The sequence below is a fragment of the Drosophila navojoa genome, chromosome 2, assembly GCF_054131105.1.
Source record: "Drosophila navojoa isolate 15081-1374.11 chromosome 2, UAZ_NAV_1.0, whole genome shotgun sequence".
Taxonomy (NCBI): Eukaryota; Metazoa; Arthropoda; class Insecta; order Diptera; family Drosophilidae; genus Drosophila; species Drosophila navojoa.
Genome location: NC_142890.1, coordinates 5,144,326 through 5,165,365, shown reverse-complemented (window position 1 = coordinate 5,165,365; position 21,040 = coordinate 5,144,326). Strand labels below are relative to the sequence as shown.

Below are 21,040 nucleotides of genomic sequence, written 5' to 3'. Positions count from 1 at the left end.
AACATGCTGCTGTCAGCAACAGACGGTCGCGTATGAGTTATAACAGTGATGTTCAGCTTAGCCGGCTTAGCAACATGTTATGTTAACAGCATGTTGCGGCTGTTAGTGGACCGCGCATGTTAAGCGAGCTTCGAGCAGCATAATATATGTATGCTATGGGAATTGAATTGGAAAAGAATTTTAAGCAAATTTATGGTTTACTAAAAATTGTAATAAACAATATATTTATGCTGCATTCTAAATATTAATATTTATAGTATTTTTATGAGTTATATTTGCAGCACTTGAGCCAAGCATAGCGAAAAATGATTTCGTTTCGGCTGCGCAGTCCGCGCTGCTGCTCGCTCTCACCCGGCACGGCGACAGGTTGATCGGCGGCTTCTTTTGCGGCTGCCGCTGTTATCTCTGCCGCTGCCGCTGTCGCTGCCGCAGTCGCAGCCGCAGTTACCGCCGCCGTTCGCTGCCCGTTGCTCTTGGTATATAAACTTCAGCGTCGCCCAGCGTCCAATCAAACAGACGACGCCTTCAAGTCTAGCTGCACGCACGAGAGTGGAGTTGGAGTCGTCGGCAATATTTCGTGACGCTTTTTTGCTCGGTTTTTTGGACACACACACACACACTCAGCGAGCGAGAGAGAGAGATCTTTTTGCAAGCCTGCCCGGCAACGCGTGTGATTGAAATTGCAAAATCTAAATTTAAAATCCAACCAGAAAAAAAAGAAGAAAAGGAAATTCTAAATCGAATCTAAAGTGCAGTGAATGTAAGACTGTCGCCAGCGAAGAGCTTATGTTCAAGAGTGTTTAATTAAGTGAAAAGTGCTTAACTAAAGTTCTCATCTTGTAATCAAATCAATTCAAATACTAAACCACCTAAAATGATGCAGCACAGCGCTCTACTGCCTCTGGCCCTCGTGCTGATCTCCTGCGGAGCGGCTTTCGCCTGCCATGGCAAGCTAATCGGTAAGTCGTAGCTGACCAGCCCCAATTCCGCTATCGTCGATTCATTTGTATGCGGCCTGCCTGATTTGGGGCATTAAAATGACTGAGAATTTATATGGCCTCAAATGGCTGTTTGGCATTCGCGAATTTAAATACATTTTTATTTCCACACACAAATTATACGACTTTTCAGGCAAATAACTTTTGTGTTTCGCGTTTGGTTTTTAGTTTTGTGCCTTGCAAATTTCTACATTTATTTGCGCACATTTGAGGCACGTTTCAGTCATTTGTTTTATGAATGAATGAAAAGCAGCCAAAAGCCAGAGGCGGGCAATAGCAATAGCAATAGCTAAAGCAAAAGGTGCCCATAGAATTTCAGTCAATATTTGCCAACGCAATGTTTTATTTGGTTTGCATTTAGCGAAAGCCGCACTTGGTCACTGGCTGCGAGGTGTGCCCGAGAACTTGCCCAATATACAATACAATATACTCTCTACCGGGGATGACGCGAAAGAGCGAGCTCTTACATAAACTAAATAATTAATAGTTCCCAAATCATCGAAGCGCAAACCTGTTTGCATTTCCAGTTTATATAATCTCTAAAATATAGCGAAAAATTCGAATAGACCAAAGGCCAATCAACTTGGCAAATATCGAACTCAAATACAATTCGATTCATTAACATTCATTCCGTCCGATTAATATCGAATAACATAATTATGAAACGGTTCAGCAGCGAGTTTTGACAGCTCATTGAACTGCGAACTCGAGGCCCGTGAAGGTAATTCGCCTCTTAACTGAATTCGACAATTCGACACTCGGTGAGGTGCTCAAGCACCTGCCTGAGAAATTATACATATAATTTATTGGGGCGTGCTAAGTGGATAAGCGCAACATAAAAAAAGATCGCAAATGAATTAATTAAAATTTAAAAAAAGAAAAAAATCGAAAACAAATCAAAAACACTTGCCAAACAATTCTCTTGACGCGTTTTTGTGTTCTGCACACGCAGGCGCCGCCTTTTGTTAACAAAAACCCAAAACAAATTCCAGTTGTTATTGTTTATTTATTTTTTTTTCTTTCGTTTTTTTTCGGTTTTTTCGTTCGTAATAAAAATCAAAGTTTTTATAGTGCGCGTGTGCGTGTTGTTGATTAATGTTTGCTTTTTATGAATTTCAACGCAGTTCCGAACAATGGCACATGAGAAAATCCGAAAATTTTGGTTAATTATAATAGCTGAATTTACAGTTGAACTCTGCGGAGGAAACGTTTAGCTGCGCGGCATCAATCAAAGCATTGCCGTGCTAATAATGTAATTAAATATGTAGATGCGCAGCCAACAGGCAGAGCAACAGCAACAAGAGCAACAACAACAGCAACAACAACGACGACGACTACAACCTCAACGAACAACGAACAAGGGTAGCTGGGTGATAATCAGTAAATGATAAATGAAACAAAACATGTTGCGGCCAGCATAAAGCCTAACTATGCCGAAGCTCTTGATGCTGCCTGCTCCACGGCGTCTCCTTTTTGTGGCCGGCAACGCCAGCAACGCCAGCGCCTTCCCAGGCTGGCAGCTTCAAGGTGAAGTCAACGCGAGCTGCCAGTTAAGCACTTGTTAACATATTGTTGGCATTTGCTGCGCTGCAGTTCGTTGCTTAAGTCTTTTGTTTTGTGGTAGCTGTTGACGTTTCGTTGTCAACATTATGTTTCATATACAGTTGTTGTTGTTGCTGTTGTTGCTGTTGTTGTTGCTTTTGTTATTCACTCTGAAGCGTATGTAAATGTGGCGGAAATCGATCGATCGACAGCTTTATGCGCAATTTGTCAGAGAAGGTAGTTCACGAAATTTGCATAGCGCCCGTTGCACTGTGATTGATGCATATTGACTTAAAGCACTGTGAGGCTGACTGGCCGACTGAGTGGTTGACTGACTGACTGACTGACTGAGTGAGTGAGCGAGAGACAATGTTGTGCGTTGATTTACGTACCGGTTCATCTCAATGTCTGCCAACTGATATTTATGTAAATGTACTTTGTCGATATATGTATGTATATGAGAGATATGCATATGTATATATAGTATAGCATAACACTAACACGTCTTTAATTTGACAGCTGCGGTTGAGTTTGAAGCTCGACGGGTTCTGCAAGAGCCGCTCGCTCACTGCTATTTTTAGTCAGCGGCACTAACCTTGACAAAAAGCACACACACACAGACACAGACACAGACACAGCAACAACATAAAACACACTTACTAAAAAAAATAAAATAAAAACGTCCAGCTCAGCAGCTCGGATGTGCGAGCAAATGCGAACAAGCGATTCGGCTGGCTCTATTGACATCTAGACCCATATTTGTGCGAGCCGCAGCTAAGCGTAGCTGTAAATTTATTTACTCTGCTGATGCTGTTGCTTTAGTTGTTGTTGTTGTTGTTGTTGCTGCTGGTCGCGTCAAGTTGTCTGAGTGTCTGAGCTGCAGCACGTTTGCCGCACTTGACCGGCAGCTGGCGATGCCATGGCCCTGGCAGTGGCAGTGGCAGTGGCAGGGGCAGCAGGAGTTCGCTTGTTAAATGCGCTCACGTCGCATCGGCGCAATCTCGGCCCGACTCTCGACTCTCGACTCTCTGGCCATTATTATAATTATTAAAAATTATTAAGCGCGCGTAATTATTTAAATGAAATGCGGCTGCAATAACTGGACACGCCCAAAACCGTCCAGGAAGGAGCAACGCTTGCTTGGTTTTTCCTCAACGAAATCTCATGCCATATATGTCGTCAATATAAATCGCATATGCGCTTATACGAGGCTCACGTACGCTGGCCGCTGGTTCCACTAATTAACACCCAGCGGCAATTTAGTTGCTGCTCTCCACAAAAACTCCGTGATCATCGGCCCATGGCAGCGGCATACCTATAAATTGAAGCGCAAAGTATGCTCCACTTGAGGCAATCTTTTGTTTCAAATTATGAAAGTTCAATGAAGCCAATTTGTCTGCTTCTGACACACTTCACACCAGGCATCGTGAGTCAGTGGAGTCAGGCGCCGTTTGCAAAAAAATTAAATAATATTAATGAAAAAAACATTTCGAAAACAAAAAATTAAAAAAAAAAAAAAAATTGGCTAATGGGCAAAAGTTGGTTTTTTAATTGACGCCTTTGAGCAGCACGCGCCGCATCGACTCTTAAATGTTTATTGACTTTTTGCTATTTTCGTTGGGTTTTATTCCAAGACGTGTTCTAATTCGAACCGGTTGGCATTTGAGCCGAAGCCGAAACCGAAACCGAAACTGAAACCGAAGTCGAACTAAGGCGAAAATACATTTATTTCGAAACACTTGGCAAACACTTTAAATGGAACGATTATTAAATCGGCTACAAAATCGTATGCGATTTAATGCCTATAAACACAATTATAGAAACTATTATTAGACAAGAAAAAAAAAAAATAGAAGAGCAGCTCATTTAAATTTGAGCAGTTCGTTAAAGGCTTTGAATGAAAGGTGAACAAATTCGCTTAGCTGGAAACCGGCTGGCACGGGAGCATCATTAAGCCAAGTCGAAACAAAAGCCCAATAGCGACAAACACACGCATACATAATAATCAAACTGAAATTGAGAAGATGAAAAGGCAAATAAAAAAATTATAATAAAAAGAAGCAAAACAAAACAAAACTTTATATATTAAGCGTTTCGATTTGGGATAGAATGAGCCAAAAATAGAAATGATAGCATGTCCCCAATCGCACACACACACACGCACACATACACATCCATAGATATACCTCTAATTTTATGCTAATCGCGACCCAATCGTTTCAGCATCGGGCATCACCGCCGAGGAGAAATCAATCATCTTGCAGGAACACAATCGCCTCAGGCAACTCGTTGCCACGGGTCGCTATCCGGGCCAGCCGGGCGCCGAGAATATGCGCGAGATCGTCTGGGACGACGAGCTGGCCGCCCGCGCCCAGCAATGGGCGGACAACTGTCAGTTCCGGCACGATCCCCATCGCACAATAAGTAAGTTGTCCATCAAACATTCGCATGCTCGCAATCCTCCTCCATATGGTGAACTTTGGCACATATGAATGCCGGCAATACGACAGCCGGCAGCTGGTTCATGTGATTTACGTGCGAATTACGGTTTGCATGCGCTCGCTCAGAGGGCCTTGGTAAAGTATCATTAATCTACATCCCGGTGCACTGGCCATCATCCGCAATTAAACACTAAAACTAACCGTGCTTGCCCAGACCATACCGCATCTAGCTATAGTCGCCGCAATTGTGGAGCCCTCAAGATCTGGTTGACTAACTTGTGCACTTGTGCTTGATCTCTGTCCACAGATCGCTTCACCATGGGCCAGAATCTGGCTGTCATCTGGAGCACGGCGCCGCTGGATCCCGACGACGGTGATTTCCCGTCGCGCATCCAGAACTGGTTCAATGAGGTGCAAAAGTATTCGTTCGGCGACGCCTGGTCGCCCAAGACGGGCCACTACTCCCAGCTGGTGTGGGGCGAGACCAGCCTGGTGGGCTGTGGCTTCTCCGAGTACAAGGATACGATCAAGTACAACAAGCTCTACGTGTGCAACTACGGACCGGGGTAAGCATGCAACACCAACTGCTGGAAACAAATGAGGTCTAATTCAACTCTCTCTCTCTCTCTCCCTTTCTCTTTCTCTCCCTTTCTGTGTGCAGTGGCAACGTGGTTGGCTACAATCCCTATGAGGTGGGCAAGCCATCGTGCGCCACTTATGGCATGAAGCCCTCGTCACGGTACCAGGGACTGTGCGCCGCGCCAGGCGCCGTGCCGGCGGCCCCCAACAGCGTCTATGGTGGCAACACAATTGAAACGTATGAGTACAGCTACAGCTCTTCAGCTAGCAAGAGCAACAGCAACAGCAACAACAACAAGCCGACTAACAACATTAACAAGAGCCTATTAGCAAACAGCAAACAGAGCAACAGCAACCAAAAACAAAATAATCCCAATCAACCACTTACCCCCTCCTCCTCCTCCCAATTCCCTAAACAGGCAGCACCATCATCATCTCCACCAGCAGCAGCAGCAGCAGCATCGACGACGTCAGGCGGTAGCTCCTCTGGCACCCAGGCACGTGGCAGTAGCCAGGCCTATACAACGGAGAGGAATCAGAGGCATTCCGGTCGGTATTATCACAAGCTCGAGGCATATCGTCCCAGTGCAACGGAGTTCCAGAAGGCCGTACAAAAGCACACTATACTACGCACCTATATAGATCAGAATCCGAGCGAGGAGAAGCAGCAGGATGCGGCAGCGGCAGCGCCAGCGCCAGCGGAGGACGCGCCCGTATCCAGCACACCGAAGCCCAGTCGTGGCTGGAGCCTTTTGAGTTGGCGCGGCTAGAGAGAGGGAGAGAGAGAGAGAGAGGGGGGAGAGAGTGGATATGCCACCTCATCTCATCACCTCAGCTCCTCCCACTGCCCAGCACTGCCATGCAACCAATATGCCGCAGAATGTATTAGCTCACCCGCCCAGTAATAACTACTATGTAGTGTCATTAGAACCATCTTCGATTCTGAGCTTCCCAGCTGACTATGGCTCCTACTCGCTCTAACCTGTCCAACTGTCCCAACTAATATGTAGCAAATGTTAGGCTCTTCTACTCGTATTTAGACATTCCCCATAAGCGAATTGCCATATGATGTAGCGTACATACTATGCCCTCTAGCCTTAGCATCATTTACTCTGCTATTATCATGCTGATATATTTTTAAAATTATTTATATTGTATTATTGATAACGTCATTCAGTCGATTAGCTACCGAATATTTGTATCAAATGTTTGTACCAAAAAAACACTAAAAAAAACCTTAAAAAAAGAACAGGCAAAATTGTAATACAAAATTTTCTATCTTTTATACGGCGTCTAACAACATCCACTAGTTAGTTATATGTATGTAGTATTGTGTTCAAGCAAATAAAAACAGCAAGATGATATTTAAAAGAATAATTTACTTTTTATTTACGAGTGATTTGCTAAAGCAATGACCGAAAACTCGAACTGGCTGAGTGAGAGATCATCGTGTAAACATTTCCGAAGAAAGGTTGTTTATTGCGAATTTCATCGTGGGAACATGACATGCGCTTTAATGAATCATTATGCATTCCAATTAATTCATGTATCAAATAAACCAGGTTTTATGGCCAGATCTGATCTCATATTTACATAACCGAATAATATCACGTACGCACATCTCGGAAAGTTCATCGCATAAACACGGAGGCAATAGGTTTAAAGTTTAAAAAACTCATTAAAATTAATTTGAATTTTTTTTTAATTATTATGTTGACAATTTATCATGCTCTCACATGCATGAACTCTTTTAATTTAAGCGTTAAAGCTCTGTAAAGCCAAAAGTGAGGATTTGGCTCGTTCTGAGTCAACTGTAAGGGATTATTATTATTATTATATAATATTTTGATAAGAAATCTTTTCTGAAATCAGAATACTATTCTTTACAAGTTTCATCGTGTAAACTCAAGTGCTTAAGCTAATAAGTAAAGCCTACTAAGATCAATATCTACTCAAGAGCTGGATTACTATTTATCGCAAGTTTCATCGTGTCAACACAAGTGCCAAAGCATGAAGAGCGCCCTAGCTCTGGCCACTGCGCATGCGTGAGAGCGAGATGAAGAGAGCGCCATAAGGGCGTCTGCTGAATACGCGCTGAATATGCGACCAAGATGCGAGAGACGATTGCTGAAAAAGAGAGTGAGAGAGAGAGAGCGAGCTCAGTCGTAGCTGATAAGGACAACAAAGCCGGGGCTGGCAGCCTGACCAGCATCATAATGAAGCTGCGGTCCAGGAACAATTAATGCGGATGTACACACGATACAAGATAACAATAATGGCTCTCGGGTTGCACACAGCCCGGCGAGCATTCAAGTAGGCGTAGCTAATGGCCCGGCCAAGTGCTATGCGAGCATTATATTGGCCAAATACACCTTGCTGCAGCTCAAGGTCATAAATGCACTCGAATGCGCATCAGCCAGATAAATAAAGCCGATTGCCGCCAGAGCCAGCAGCCATAAAGCTAAACGAGTGGAGAGGAGCTGAGAGGACCCGAAGTGCAAATGAAAAACTCTAAAAAAAAAAGTTTCTTTTGAATGCAAAGTTGTTTGTAAAGCAGAGGCCATTACGTAAATTAAATTAGCGTCAGGTAAAGTTGTGCCAATTAGAGAGAGAGAGAGAGAGAGAGAGAGAGGAGAGGGAAGAGCAAAGAGTGCACTCTGATTAGAATTTTATGAAAAAAATAAAAAATAAAACATATATCAAGCTGAGGCCATGGTTCGACTGTTTTGTGTTTGAAGCACACACAGTAGGCCAATCAAAGCAGCGATTGGGCTCGCCCGCACGTTATCTAAATACTTTTGGCCCGGCTTTAAATTCTATTGTTGTTGTTTGTTTTATTGTAATTGTGCAGTTTATCTGCGTGTTAGCTGTCCCCAATGTGGCAGACCTATTACACTCCAGCATGCTCATAAATGACTATAAATTTTTGAATACACTCACACACACAAACACAGTCACGCACAATGGGTGTCAATTTCATGTGTGTGACACGAAATTAAGATAGGCGCACACTGCTGTCCACTGTTGTATCGGTATCATAGGACATATGACAGCTATAAAACACACAAAGGGGTCTATGGAAATATGCAAATGTATAGAGAAAGAGTCAAAGAGAGAGAGAGAGAGTGAGAGAGCTGGAGTGAGTGAGAGTGAGCGAGGGAGACTCTGTGGCATTTGTTAATTTACACAGTCCGTGCTCGCTGGCTGCGGCTGTTGTCCAAATGCGAATGCACTTCATCATCTTGAGCAGTCACAGGGGCTGGCAGCGTGAAATTAACTGCCAGAGTTTTTCTTGGCAGGACAACTTTTATTTATACATGGCCATTGTCGTACATTAACTTATGATGCGCACTGTGCCCGGCCCAAGTGTCCTCCACGCAATGGCTGACATCTCTCCTTCTCTCTCTCTCACTCTTCTTCTTTCTGTTGCTGCGGCAACTTTTCGTTTAATACAAATGTCAATTTGTTGCAGCTGTCGCAGCAGCAGCAGCCGCAGCGCGAAAATGCAATGTTTGAGCTTATGCGTGAGCGGATTTTCGCCGGGCAGAAATAAAATGAAATAGCCTCGCGTAATTAAGCAGCCGCAAATGTTGCGCGAGTTGCCAAGTTGTGAGAAAAATTGAAAAACGAAAGAGAAGCGAAGCTCAAACGACAAAAGGAAACTGCAGCCCGCATTAACGTGGCTTATGAATATCAAGGCAATCATTTGAATTTCCCTTCATTTTCTTTCGCTGCGCTTCACCAAGTTTTCTCTGTGGTCAAAGAGAAGTACTTAAAATTAATTAATAGTAATATATTGAAATTCTCTTTTATGCAAATATATGCAATTCTCATTTGCTTCTTTTTTGTTGAAGGGTATGTCATAGTCTGGCACATCAACTTGTAAAGCTCATTTAGCTGAAATCTTTGCCAAATGTCATTTGCTCTTTTCACATTAAGCAAATTCGGATGTCCGCTATTCGCATGGCAATCACATCGTAAGACTTAAAATCATTTTTTTATGAATATTTTATTTTTATGTCTACATTACATATATTGCTCATACTCTTGAATGACATTTAATGAAGCATACTCTTAGGCAGAAGAAATAAAACGTTCACATAGTGCAAAAAAAGTGGAAGTCCATGGTAGAAATGTTAATAGTATTAATTAATAATTTGTTATTCAGGTTTCCTTATCTAGATAATAAATAAAAATAATATAAAATTATTTCTCATGAAAAAAAAAATAAATAAAAACTAAATACAATTTATAAATAAAAACAAACAATATTTAATTTTAATATACCTACTATACATCTATCAATATATATTTTTTTGGCTGTGCAGCTGTACCGGGTTGCTAACACGAAAATTTAATGACAGCGATTTTGCAATAGCACAATATAACAATTTAGCCAAAATAACTCAATAATAAAAAAAAAAAAAAAAAAAAAAAAAAAGAAATAGAGTCATTATAATGAACCAAAGCTGTCTGAATTATTTACATAATAAATCATAAAAAAGTTGAAGTCATAAAATTATGTAGTTTATTAAGCCAAAAAAAAAAAAAAAAAAAGAAAAAAAAATGTCTAAATGTATTTAATAATTACAACAATAATTAATTTAAATTTAATGACTTTATGAAGTTTTTGGATCTCAAGTCGCATATTAAATGGAATTCTGAGATTAGATTTTCAAGTTTGTATCAAATCTGTATATACGAAAAGCTGTCAAGTATTAGAGAATTCATTAGTGATGGGAGTTAAGGCAATAATCTAATACTCTTTAAATTTACATATGACAGGAGATCAGAGATCATCATCAGTCCAAAGCTCATTTGGACTTATGAAAAAACCAAAATATAGAATGACTAATACACGCAAGTGTAAATGAAGATGATATGTAACACTCTTACCTATCTATCTATGTATAACATGCACGAAAGATTCTTATGCTGATTAGATTACACTTGACGTATACACTACTGTATCTTTGTAGAAAAGCACTAGAATGTTGGGAGCAATCATATTTATCGAGCAGCATAAACAGTGGCTTTATTTGCGGGAATGCCTTGTTAACTCATTTGCCTCTACTTTGCTGAGCAAAGTCTTCAGCAAAGTCATGTGTAGAATATGCCAGCCAATGCTCAACCACAAAGTCAGTTGAGAGAATATTGTGTTGAGGAATTTTGTTGGGAGGTAGGTGCTCATCCTGAATGAGTCACAACGGATGTCTAATGATGTCAAGTCTTCACATTTGTCGACAGGCAACAAGGTATCAGCTTTCACATAGGAGTCTCAAAAGTGAGCTGTGCAGGATATACACACAGAGATTGAAATGGTTGAACAATCTATGATTATAAATAAATATACCAATGTATATGTGTGTGTAACTTAAACACATAATAAACTATATTGCAATCTAAAATATATATTTAGAGTACACATAAATGCTAAGCACAGAAGCAATTGAAGACATAGAATACATATGTATATTGAAAAAGTTTTTCAATTTGAGTTAAGCTTTTATTTCACATTCAAAGATATCCCACACAAACACAAGCACACACACACACACTCTACACTTGCAGCAAATGCAAAACTATGTTTATTGTTGAGAGAGGGAAATCCTCAAACTCACACACCCACACACACATGGAAAATTAGAAATAGAAAACCGAGTAACAAAAAACCAACTGAGGCAATAAGCGAAAATGAAATGAAAAATCATGAATGGCCAACGAGCGAGAGACTGAAGGCAGTGCACACTGTGCAGGGGGTAAGGGGCGCTGGGGAAGACTAACTGACTGGTGCCGTGCCGGTGGCAACGATATCAAACCAAACCAGACCAAAACCAGAAAAATAGAAAAGCATTGGTAGCATTCAGCTAAAGCCCGAGTTTAGCATTGCCCGTGAAATGAAAAGCGAAGGGCAGCCAAAATGCTGAAAATTACCAAAAGCCAAGCGCTGCCCTCCATAGAATATACAAATACCAAGCTACGCTGCCCCTCCCCCGCGCCGTGCCGAAGCCCTGCCAATGCGAGATAAAAATCGAAATATCAAAAGTTGTGCAGACGAAACGTTGTAATATGGGAATTGGAAAGCGAACTCTCTCTTTTATTTATGCTCGGGCCCGTGTTCATGCAGAAGCTCTTGGCAACATCATTTGCTTTTTATTCTAGTATAAGCTCTTTGAATGCGTTACAGAAACAGCAGCAAAGCCATTTCAATAGATTTATAATTACTCAAATAGAAAATCTATGCACCGCAGCTAGATTTGAAATGGACTCGCTCTGCTTGCATCGCAATTACATTGCACATTTGAAATTTGAGCGAGTATTGAGGGAAGGCAGGTCTTTCTAACTAACAGAGGTGGGATAGCGAGCATGGAGAATTTCGTTTTTAGCTGGTATATATAACAATGTATATATCTATTTTTAATTAATTTTTTTAATGATTTTTTTCATGTGATTTCTTAAATTTCCTCTTTTTTTTTATTTAATTTAATTTTTATTATTTTTTCTTTTAATTTGTTTGATTTAGTTTTATATGTTCTTCATTTATGTTTTTAATTTTATTTTATTGATTTTAATTTTTTCAATTTTTTTTTATTTTTTTACTGGTTGTATATTTGAAATCTTATTTTTATATATTTATTTTTTATTTTATTTTATTAAATATTTTTTATCTCTTTTTTTAATTGTTTTGCTTATTTTATTTATTTACTTGTTTCTTTTCTTGTTTTTTTTTTATTGTTTATTTTTTAAAATCTTTATTTATCTATTTTTCATATTTTTAGTTTGAAAATATTTTAAAAGGTTCGCCTCCTACATCTAAAATCCATATTATCAAATATACATAATATATAATGATATCTAAACTCAGACCTGAACCAAATTTCACTTTTCTAAGTATTCTACTGATCTAGATAATTCATCTGCTTAAGAATATAGCTGTGATGTTTGTTTACAGCCAAGTAAAGTCAAGTATGGCAAACATTTCGTAATTTTCTCATACCACAATAGAAACATTTCTCTTGCTACTTAATAAAGGGTAATGCATCGTTGATAAATGCACAAACTAATTACTGAACATATTATCAAATATTAACTCGAGTCGAGTTGAGCCTTCTGCCACACTCATATCGCATTTGATATAATAATTCATTTTAATTAATTGCAGGCAGAAAATTAAACTCAAATTTCGAAAATGCCAAACTTCTTAAGCTGTAAACAATCGAGCTGAGCATTGAGCAACATAGAATGGGCCAAGATGTTGTTGTTGTTGTTGTTGCTCTTGCCGTTGATGTGATTTTGTTAGCCGCAAGTCTGAAGCGGATGTTGGCATTGCTGCAACAAGGGCCAACAATTCAGACCCAGACAAACCAAAACTTTTGTGGCACTCATTACGCTTGTGTGTGTGTGTGCGAGCGTGTGTTTGTGTGTGTGTGTGCACAATTGGCAAAGTGACGCAAGTGCGGTTGCCATTCTTCTGGTCCTTATTGTTGTGGCTGCTGTTGTTGCATGTGCATTGGCGTAATTAATTTGAAGCGGCGCCAAAAACGGAAACTTCTCTCTCGCTCACTCACTCTCCCTCTTTCTCTCTCGCTTACTTTCTTTCCCTATCGCTCGGCCACGCCCGTCGCCCACATATGCACATATATGCTAATTGTGTCCATCCGCCTGTGCTTCCGGCAAATTTCCATTCATCTCTGGCTGATGGATGTACCATAAAAGTTAATAAAGTAAATAATTTAGCAACATTTATTTATATATTATTTAAATAATGCGTACTCGTAATTTGCGTTGCTTTTGTTTTTCATATATTTTATGGCTGAATCAACTTTATTGCTTTTAATATTTGCATTATTTCTCAATTTGCTGCGCAAAATTTTTTTATATTGCAATCATTCCGTGCAGCTGCCGCACACACACACACACACACAGCAGACATCAGCAAGAGACACAACACACACACACACACACTCGCACACCCTCACAGCAATTGTTGGCACTTTCGAACGGCAGCTGCTTAAAATTCAATAAAAGAAAAGCGAGTGCCGCATGTAAATTGCGACCAATAAAAGCCTTATTTAGGTACGCAATATGTTGACAATATTATTTATACATGCACACAAACACACACACACACACATGAATATGCGCATTTAAGTTAAATATTATTTTTAGCTTTACGCTCTGTCAAAGCATATTTTAATATAGAAGTTTTCTCTTTTGAGTACCTAAACAAACATAAACTGGACGAGAGAATATAGAGGATTTAATTTAATTTTGAAAAAAAAAAAAATATATATATATATATATGAATAAACTTTGCATTTATGGCTTTAAATATTGCATTACCTTATTTATTTACGTTATTTATCAACAACAAAAAATTATGAAAAATAAATTCAAGATGAAAATAAATTCGTACATTAAAGTTTTATATTTTTAAGGTATTCAAGAGTGCATTACAAAATTTATATATAGAAATAGATCGTTGATTGATTATTAATAATATAAAAATGAAATGATTTAACTACTAATTTTTTTTTATATATATTAACTTTGCTATGTATATTTATATATTTAATAATATTTATTATGTTTATATATATAAAAAATTATAAATAAAGGTGTGAAGAAATATATATATAAAACGTAAGCATTCATCCCATGAGTTAAACACATTATACTTTTACTCATCATTTTAGATTACTCAAATCGAAATATTTCTTTCGATTTGTTTGCCTGTCAAGCGAAATGTTGTTAATAAAACAAGAAATTTTCCATTTCGTAAGCGCTTAAATATTTTGCTGCAGCTTTTCTTTTGAGGCACGTAACTCGGCATAAATTATTTATACATTCTTTGGCATTCAGTTCGCGTTTAGTACATCAACATTTACAGCTAAAATAAGACAAAAGACACCCTCACACACACACCCTCAAACACACACACACACACGCACACACACTTGTCAATTGTCACTGTTGTGCGTTGACTTTAAAATGTGTGAGCCACTCAAAGATTTTGGGTCCTACCAGCAAGGGGGGTCTCCGCTTGCAGCTGCTACCTCTGAGAAGTTCTGCTCTCGAGCTGTGGACTAATGAAAAAGTTTTTATTGCTGTCGCACACATGCGTGAACTCTCAAATTCTGAATTGCGCATAAGAAGCCAACTACTATAGGGTATATATGTATGTACGTATGTGGCACTGGGCGCATAATAAATGAAGTGGCAAGAGGCGTGGCCGGGCAGCAGATGCCACTGGAGATTGATGACAATGCGTCCTACAGCTGAAGCCGTCCAAGGCTTTCACATCTAATTAAAAACAGAAGAGCTCCTCAAATCAAGCAGCAAGAGCCCCAAGGAACCACAAACGAGCCACATTACTCATACGTTATAAACACATTAAAGCTGCCAGCACATGCCCACACACACACACACACCGACACACACCTACGCACTCGTGTGTGTGTGTGTACAAACAAAATCTAGACAATAATTACATATGCGAACCGCATCGGGCCGGGCGAACCGGGCAAACCTCAGTGCAGCAATGCCCCATGTCAGACATATGTTTCGACGATAGCTCCCTGGAGAGGAAGCCAACGGCAACGGCAACTCGGTCCGATCCGAGTCCGAGTCCATCGCAAGACAGCGGCTGGCCATAAACGTAAGTGAATTAACCATTCAACTAACATTATGGCCATTAAATCATTTTTGCCAACAACCCCGGCAAGGACTCTGCCCTACATATGGGGCCCGCACGCACTTCACTTTCGTTTTTTCTCTCCTCTTTTTGGGCGCAACCGCAACTAATTTGTTGCACCCCTCGACGGACCCTCGGCGTTAGCTGCGTGTGTTTTGCAATTGAAATTCAACTACAAAGTGAATGCGCAGGGTGTGCTGCGGCCGGAAGTTGGAAAAAAATGTGTTTACAGCATTGCAATTAATGGCGCAGTGCACGCAATGCCCAGGCTGCCCCACTCAACCACTCAACGAGCAGTCAGCCACCCCGCTGAGTGGCAAACAGCGCCAACTGGGTGCGGCTCTGTTGCATCAGCCTACCTGGCACTACCGGACAGAAGAAGAAAAAAGTGGAAGCACGCGGCACTAAAAAGGCGTGAAAATGTTGAATCTAATTTCATTTCGTATCAAGCGACATGCAACCCTCTGCCAACGATATCAATCTATGCCGGCAGCAGGGGGCAAAGCCCAGTGGCAGCTCATTGAGCAAAGGCAGCGTTGAGTGAGTGCTGTTTAATCCAGGTGTGAATTAAATTGAAGAAATATCTCTAATCAGCATTAGCTCAATATGAATATATATTTCTATATGCAAACGTGAAAACAAACACACAGAAGATGGCTCCAATATGCATAATGAAACTATTTCGATATTATAATATATGGAAATAAATCAAAATAATCACTTAGGGAAGTTAAAAACTTATCAAATTCTATTAATGTGTGCTTTTCATTTCCGACTTATCATTATTATTATTTAATATTGTTCAGGCATAACCAAAGAAATAGAGATAAATGTGTAAGCATAGTTATTCAAACATATAGTGAGATAGATATAAATAGGGCCACGAGAGTGGACTCTAAAAATAGTCAGACGAACGTTGAGCTGTACGACCTAATCATCGAGGTTGTAAAAAAGGGTGCGTTTAAAAAATATATATGTATATAAGAGACGAACAGTGAGCCTTATACAAGAAAAGGTCCACTAGATTTACGGGTTGAAATTATGCTTCATATGAGTCTGGAGTTTAACCATTTTGGTCTTCATACGCAAAAAATTGTTGTTCGACAATAATTATAACAATATAAACAAATTGTCGAACTAAACTTTCGAAAGTAGTGCTTCTTACAAATCAAACATATTAATTAAGCCTTAAGCCGGGCAAAGAATTATCAAGATAGAGGTATGCAAAGGTCAACAACTTTTTTTCCCAGAGTCGACAGAATATTTTGAAAAGTCTTAAGAGCAATTATTGTAAATCAATTTTTAGCAAAACTTTTTATGGATTTGGTTTCACAGAAATTTTGTTAAAATATTGTTTTTCAGCTTTATTAACATAAAACATATAGTCGAATATCAATTATTTTTACTCCACTCGAAAAACGCGATAAGTCGAAACAAACTCGATCACTTTGAAAAAAAAAAATACGTTCTCGATAATTTTCACTTCTCGAAAATAAAACTCGAACTATCGGGACTCGACTGTCGTTACACTTTATCAAATCATCAAGCAAAGTGTAAGGAATCTTCTAGCCTGTTAGATTTGACTTGATATTTATATCGAACTGCGAGGCCTGCCCCAAACACAACTCAACTTAAAGACAACATTTGTAGAACTAACTCATCAGTGGTACACTTAATATTACGATATTAAGTATCGTATATACTATCTCTAAATCTATCAAGAGCATCAGCACATTTATCTACTCTCTTCAGTCCGCAACTCAAAGCAAACTGTGTGACTGAAGCATTAAGAGAAGTGACATTACCAGACGAGATACACACCTCAAAGTACAGCTAGCATAGGTAGCTCGGCTGTCGCACATCTAATATCGTATGGCCACACGCACTTCGAGCGGCAGCGCCATTCATTATTTACTGCTCACATACATACATATGTATGTATTTTTTATGGAAAATAAGGAAAAGTGAATATAAATTTGTTAACGAGCAGCGCACAAAATGAGCCGTAAAGCAATCAATTTTCCATGTGTTTTCATCTCGAGTCGAGGGATATGCAAATGTATTTGCAAACACACGACAAGGCCAACATAATCTAGATATATCAAAATTGCAAACAGGTACAGGTGCAGATACATTTACAGGCGCAGGCACTGTAATAAACTCAACGTTTCTTTTTTTTTCTCAGACAGGTTTATTTACCATTTGACATTTGAAGATTTTGTTCCTGATTTGCTGTGCTCATCGGGGAGTTGTGCGTGCGAAAAACCAAAGCGTAAACACACTTTTCGCTAGCACTGTTCAAATCTTGCTTTGATAAATATGATAAATAATTGTAAATATTTGTTGTTGTGCGCACGTATGACAAAATAAATACATGGCCAACACATTGCCATTATACGAGTAAATAAATAATGTAACACACACACACGCACACACGCATACACACACACTCACAGTGAGTCATATGAAACGTGCTGCTGTCAACGTTTGTAATTTTTAATGGCAACTTCAATAAATTATGGCACCAACTTTGGACACAATCAGCGCTGAGAACATGGCAAACAAACGGCTCAAGTTGTGAAAGAATATTTACAGTGGCAATCAAAATAATTATAATTATAATAAGTAAAAGGGAAATTAATTATGCAACGAGTCTGAATTTTTTTGATAAATAACTAGAATTAAAGATCTAGAAATTTGCTTTTAACTCTTTTCATTATTTATGATAATAGAGGCATTATTTATGAAGGAGATGAATAATAATGGAAAAAATGATTCTAGCTGAAGAAGTTGCTATTAAAGTAAATAGAAAGAAAATGGAAAAAATGATTCTACTTAAAGAAGTTGAGGTCTTATAGAGGCCAATGCAGGTAACCCAATTCGTTGCTCTAAATTTTTAATTCAGATTTCAAGGCATTTTTCCCTATATCTATGGCAATTGGCATCTGCTGTGCCGAACCCTAAGCAAGGTCAAGCAAACATACCGAAAGAAAGAAATAAAACTAGAAAACCAATAAAAGCAAATAAGGGACAGAGAGAAGCGGACAGTGATTGGACATCTGTAAAAACATTCCCCACATTTTGGTGGGGGAATGGCTGGGAATCGTCTGAAAATTAGTTTGAAGGGTGCATAAAATTATGGAAATGAAAATGGGGAAAAAATGTGGGGGCGTGGCAATGGCAAGAGTAGCATGTGCTATTTATAGTAAGTCGTATCGGTAGCATATGCCCGTTGAAAATTTAATTGATTTGACTATAATGGACGCTGTGCTCAGGGATGCGCAATGGGTCGTATGCGTGATATGGAGTAGAAATTATTGCGACAATGCTTTGCTATTGCTGCAAGGATATTAAAACTGAGTGCAGATTTAGTGCCACTTTAATGCTGCACCATGAACGGATGGATAAATATATAAGACGCCCATAAAATGTGCGTCCATATTATCCGAAAGAGGGCAGCAATACGTTCTACAGGTTCAAGGGATTCATTTGAGAGATATCAGATTCAAAAAGTAATGTCAATAAAAATAATTGGACCAAATTAAGTAATTATTATAGTCAACATAAAAAGTATACATACATATATATAGGTTTTTCTTTGATAAAAAAAAATATTTATCGGTCCGTCGAATATGGGCAGTGCTTTAGGGTTGTCAAATGGCTCTATGGAATATGGGCAGCCCTGTATTTGTGTATATACGTGTGTATATACATACATACGTATATATGCTTATGTCTATAAAACATATCTTGAAATTTGTTTCGTTTTCACATGCTGCTCTAATGATCTTTATATAAGAAGGCGATACCTTAAGTTGTAGGTCGAAAAGTCCACATAGATGCTTCTTTTAGCATTTATGATATCTGGAATAAAGGTATAACTCGTGTAATAAGCACGTTTAATCTGGGTATGCACATAAGTGTCAACAATATGTTTTGGCTCTCTTGGTATAAATGTGTGCGTCATAATTAAGAGTGAAAAAAAGAACAAACAAAACTTGCCAAGTGGAAATGTCAAAACATATCCAATAAAATGCTTTATCTATAGCTTACAATGAGACACTGTGCATGAGATGAAAGTAAGATTCGAGGAATTTGTGTCAGATGTTGTAATGTGGACGGCGATTAGATTGCGGCTGACATATAAATAGGCTCAGCTGTGGCTGTGCAGAGCATTCGTTGCATATCTGTTGAACAAACCTCAATATGCTTGCAACTCCATTGCGCAATCTGGCCAGCATGAAGCTACCCACCACGGTGGTGAGGGACCAGTCGCAGCAGTACGAGATTACCAACAAGGGCTACGGCAAGGATGCCGTCAAAGTGATGCACATCAATCGCAAGGGCCCAGTGCACAGCATCCAGGAGTTGGAGGTGGGCACCCATCTGAAGCTCTACAGCAACAAGGACTACATGCAGGGCAATAACTCGGATGTAGTGGCCACCGATTCGCAGAAGAATACAGTCTACCTGCTGGCCAAGAAGCATGGCATCGAGAGTCCCGAGAAGTTCGCCCTGCTGCTGGCCAGCCATTTTCTGAAAACCTATCCACACGTGGAGCAGGCTCACGTGCATGTCGAGGCGTATCCATGGCAGCGCATGGAACAGGAGCACGGTCAAGCGAAGAACGGCGATTCAAAGCCGAATTGCAGACGCAAGCTACACAACCACGCCTTCATCTTCACGCCCACGGCGATGCATTACTGCGATGTGATTCTGTCCCAAAATGGTAGGCACCTGCGACACATCCAGAGAGAAGATGAGCTCCTCTATAATACTCTTTATCCCAGATCCCAAGCAAACCGTCATGAGTGGCATCAAGGACCTGCGCGTCCTGAAGACGACCCAATCCTCATTTGTGAACTTTGTGGACGACGAGTTCCGCACGCTGGCAGATCAGCACGATCGCATCTTCAGCACCGTCGTGGAATGCTCCTGGGAGTACTCAGAGACGCAGTCCGTCGACTTTCTGCGCGCCTGGCAAACGGTCAAGGATATTGTGCTGAGGAACTTTGCCGGCGATCCCAGCGTGGGCATCCCCTCGCCCTCGGTCCAGCACACGCTGTATCTCAGCGAGAAGCAGGTGCTGGACGTGCTGCCCCAAGTGTCGGTCATCTCGATGACCATGCCCAACAAGCACTATTTCAGCTTCGACACGAAACCCTTTCAAAAGCTGGTGCCAGGCGAGAACAACGAGGTCTTCATACCGATCGACAAGCCCCATGGCACCATCTATGCTCAGCTCTCGCGCAAGGACCTCAAAAGTCATCTGTGAAATGTGAATTTATATCTGTTATAACTGTTAACTGTGAATCTATTAAATTTAATTACCTGCAATTGCTGCAATTTAATTTATTTACATATTTTATATAGACTATCAGCTATTATTAGATATGTATGTGAAATTGAGACTATGCACATATGGATATTTTATGTATTATTTTTTTCCGATTCACACAGAAGCTCAAATTATGGAGAGTTATTGAGAACGAATTCTTTTCATACATACTTATATTAATTATTTTCATTATATTTTATAGTTATTTTATACTTGAACAGATGCACATATTATTTACTTGAAATTAATATTTTTATCACCAGTTCATTGACCCCCTTTACTGGAAGAGAATCGAGTTGTTGCCAAGCTCTCATAAAATGTTTTATTGTTGTTCAAAAATGTTAGTAAAGCATAAGCTCTTCTTAAATATAATAAATATAATTTCTTCAAAATGTTTTCTAAGTGTGCTACAAGTAAATAGAAGCTTACATTCATTCAACTCGGAATC

General features: G+C 39.6%; 2 protein-coding genes across 2 annotated transcripts; both read left to right on the top strand.

The window, feature by feature from the left end:
• The first annotated feature begins 498 nt into the window (after window positions 1–498).
• On the top strand, window positions 499–6,937 carry LOC108659487 (uncharacterized). Its single transcript, XM_030383480.2, has 4 exons — window positions 499–959; window positions 4,764–4,964; window positions 5,289–5,547; window positions 5,643–6,937. The coding sequence occupies exons 1-4, from the start codon at window positions 875–877 to the stop codon at window positions 6,328–6,330; spliced, it is 1,233 nt and encodes a 410-aa protein (XP_030239340.1). The 5' UTR covers window positions 499–874; the 3' UTR covers window positions 6,331–6,937.
• A 12,493-nt stretch (window positions 6,938–19,430) lies between these two features.
• Uro (Urate oxidase) lies at window positions 19,431–20,582 on the top strand. The gene is made up of 2 exons (XM_018100878.3): window positions 19,431–19,983; window positions 20,045–20,582. Exons 1-2 carry the CDS (start codon window positions 19,461–19,463, stop codon window positions 20,527–20,529), a joined length of 1,008 nt encoding a protein of 335 aa, XP_017956367.1. The 5' UTR covers window positions 19,431–19,460; the 3' UTR covers window positions 20,530–20,582.
• Window positions 20,583–21,040: the final 458 nt, after the last annotated feature.

What these genes read in the sequence shown, in the direction of transcription:
- LOC108659487 (XM_030383480.2), top strand. Translation starts at nt 875, where the DNA reads ATGATGCAGCACAGCGCTCTACTGCCTCTGGCCCTCGTGCTGATCTCC. An exon ending in CTGCCATGGCAAGCTAATCG is followed by an intron (nt 960 to 4,763) that starts GTAAGTCGTAGC and finishes CAATCGTTTCAG; the next exon opens with CATCGGGCATCACCGCCGAG. An exon ending in CGATCCCCATCGCACAATAA is followed by an intron (nt 4,965 to 5,288) that starts GTAAGTTGTCCA and finishes CTCTGTCCACAG; the next exon opens with ATCGCTTCACCATGGGCCAG.
- Uro (XM_018100878.3), top strand. Translation starts at nt 19,461, where the DNA reads ATGCTTGCAACTCCATTGCGCAATCTGGCCAGCATGAAGCTACCCACC. An exon ending in TGTGATTCTGTCCCAAAATG is followed by an intron (nt 19,984 to 20,044) that starts GTAGGCACCTGC and finishes TCTTTATCCCAG; the next exon opens with ATCCCAAGCAAACCGTCATG.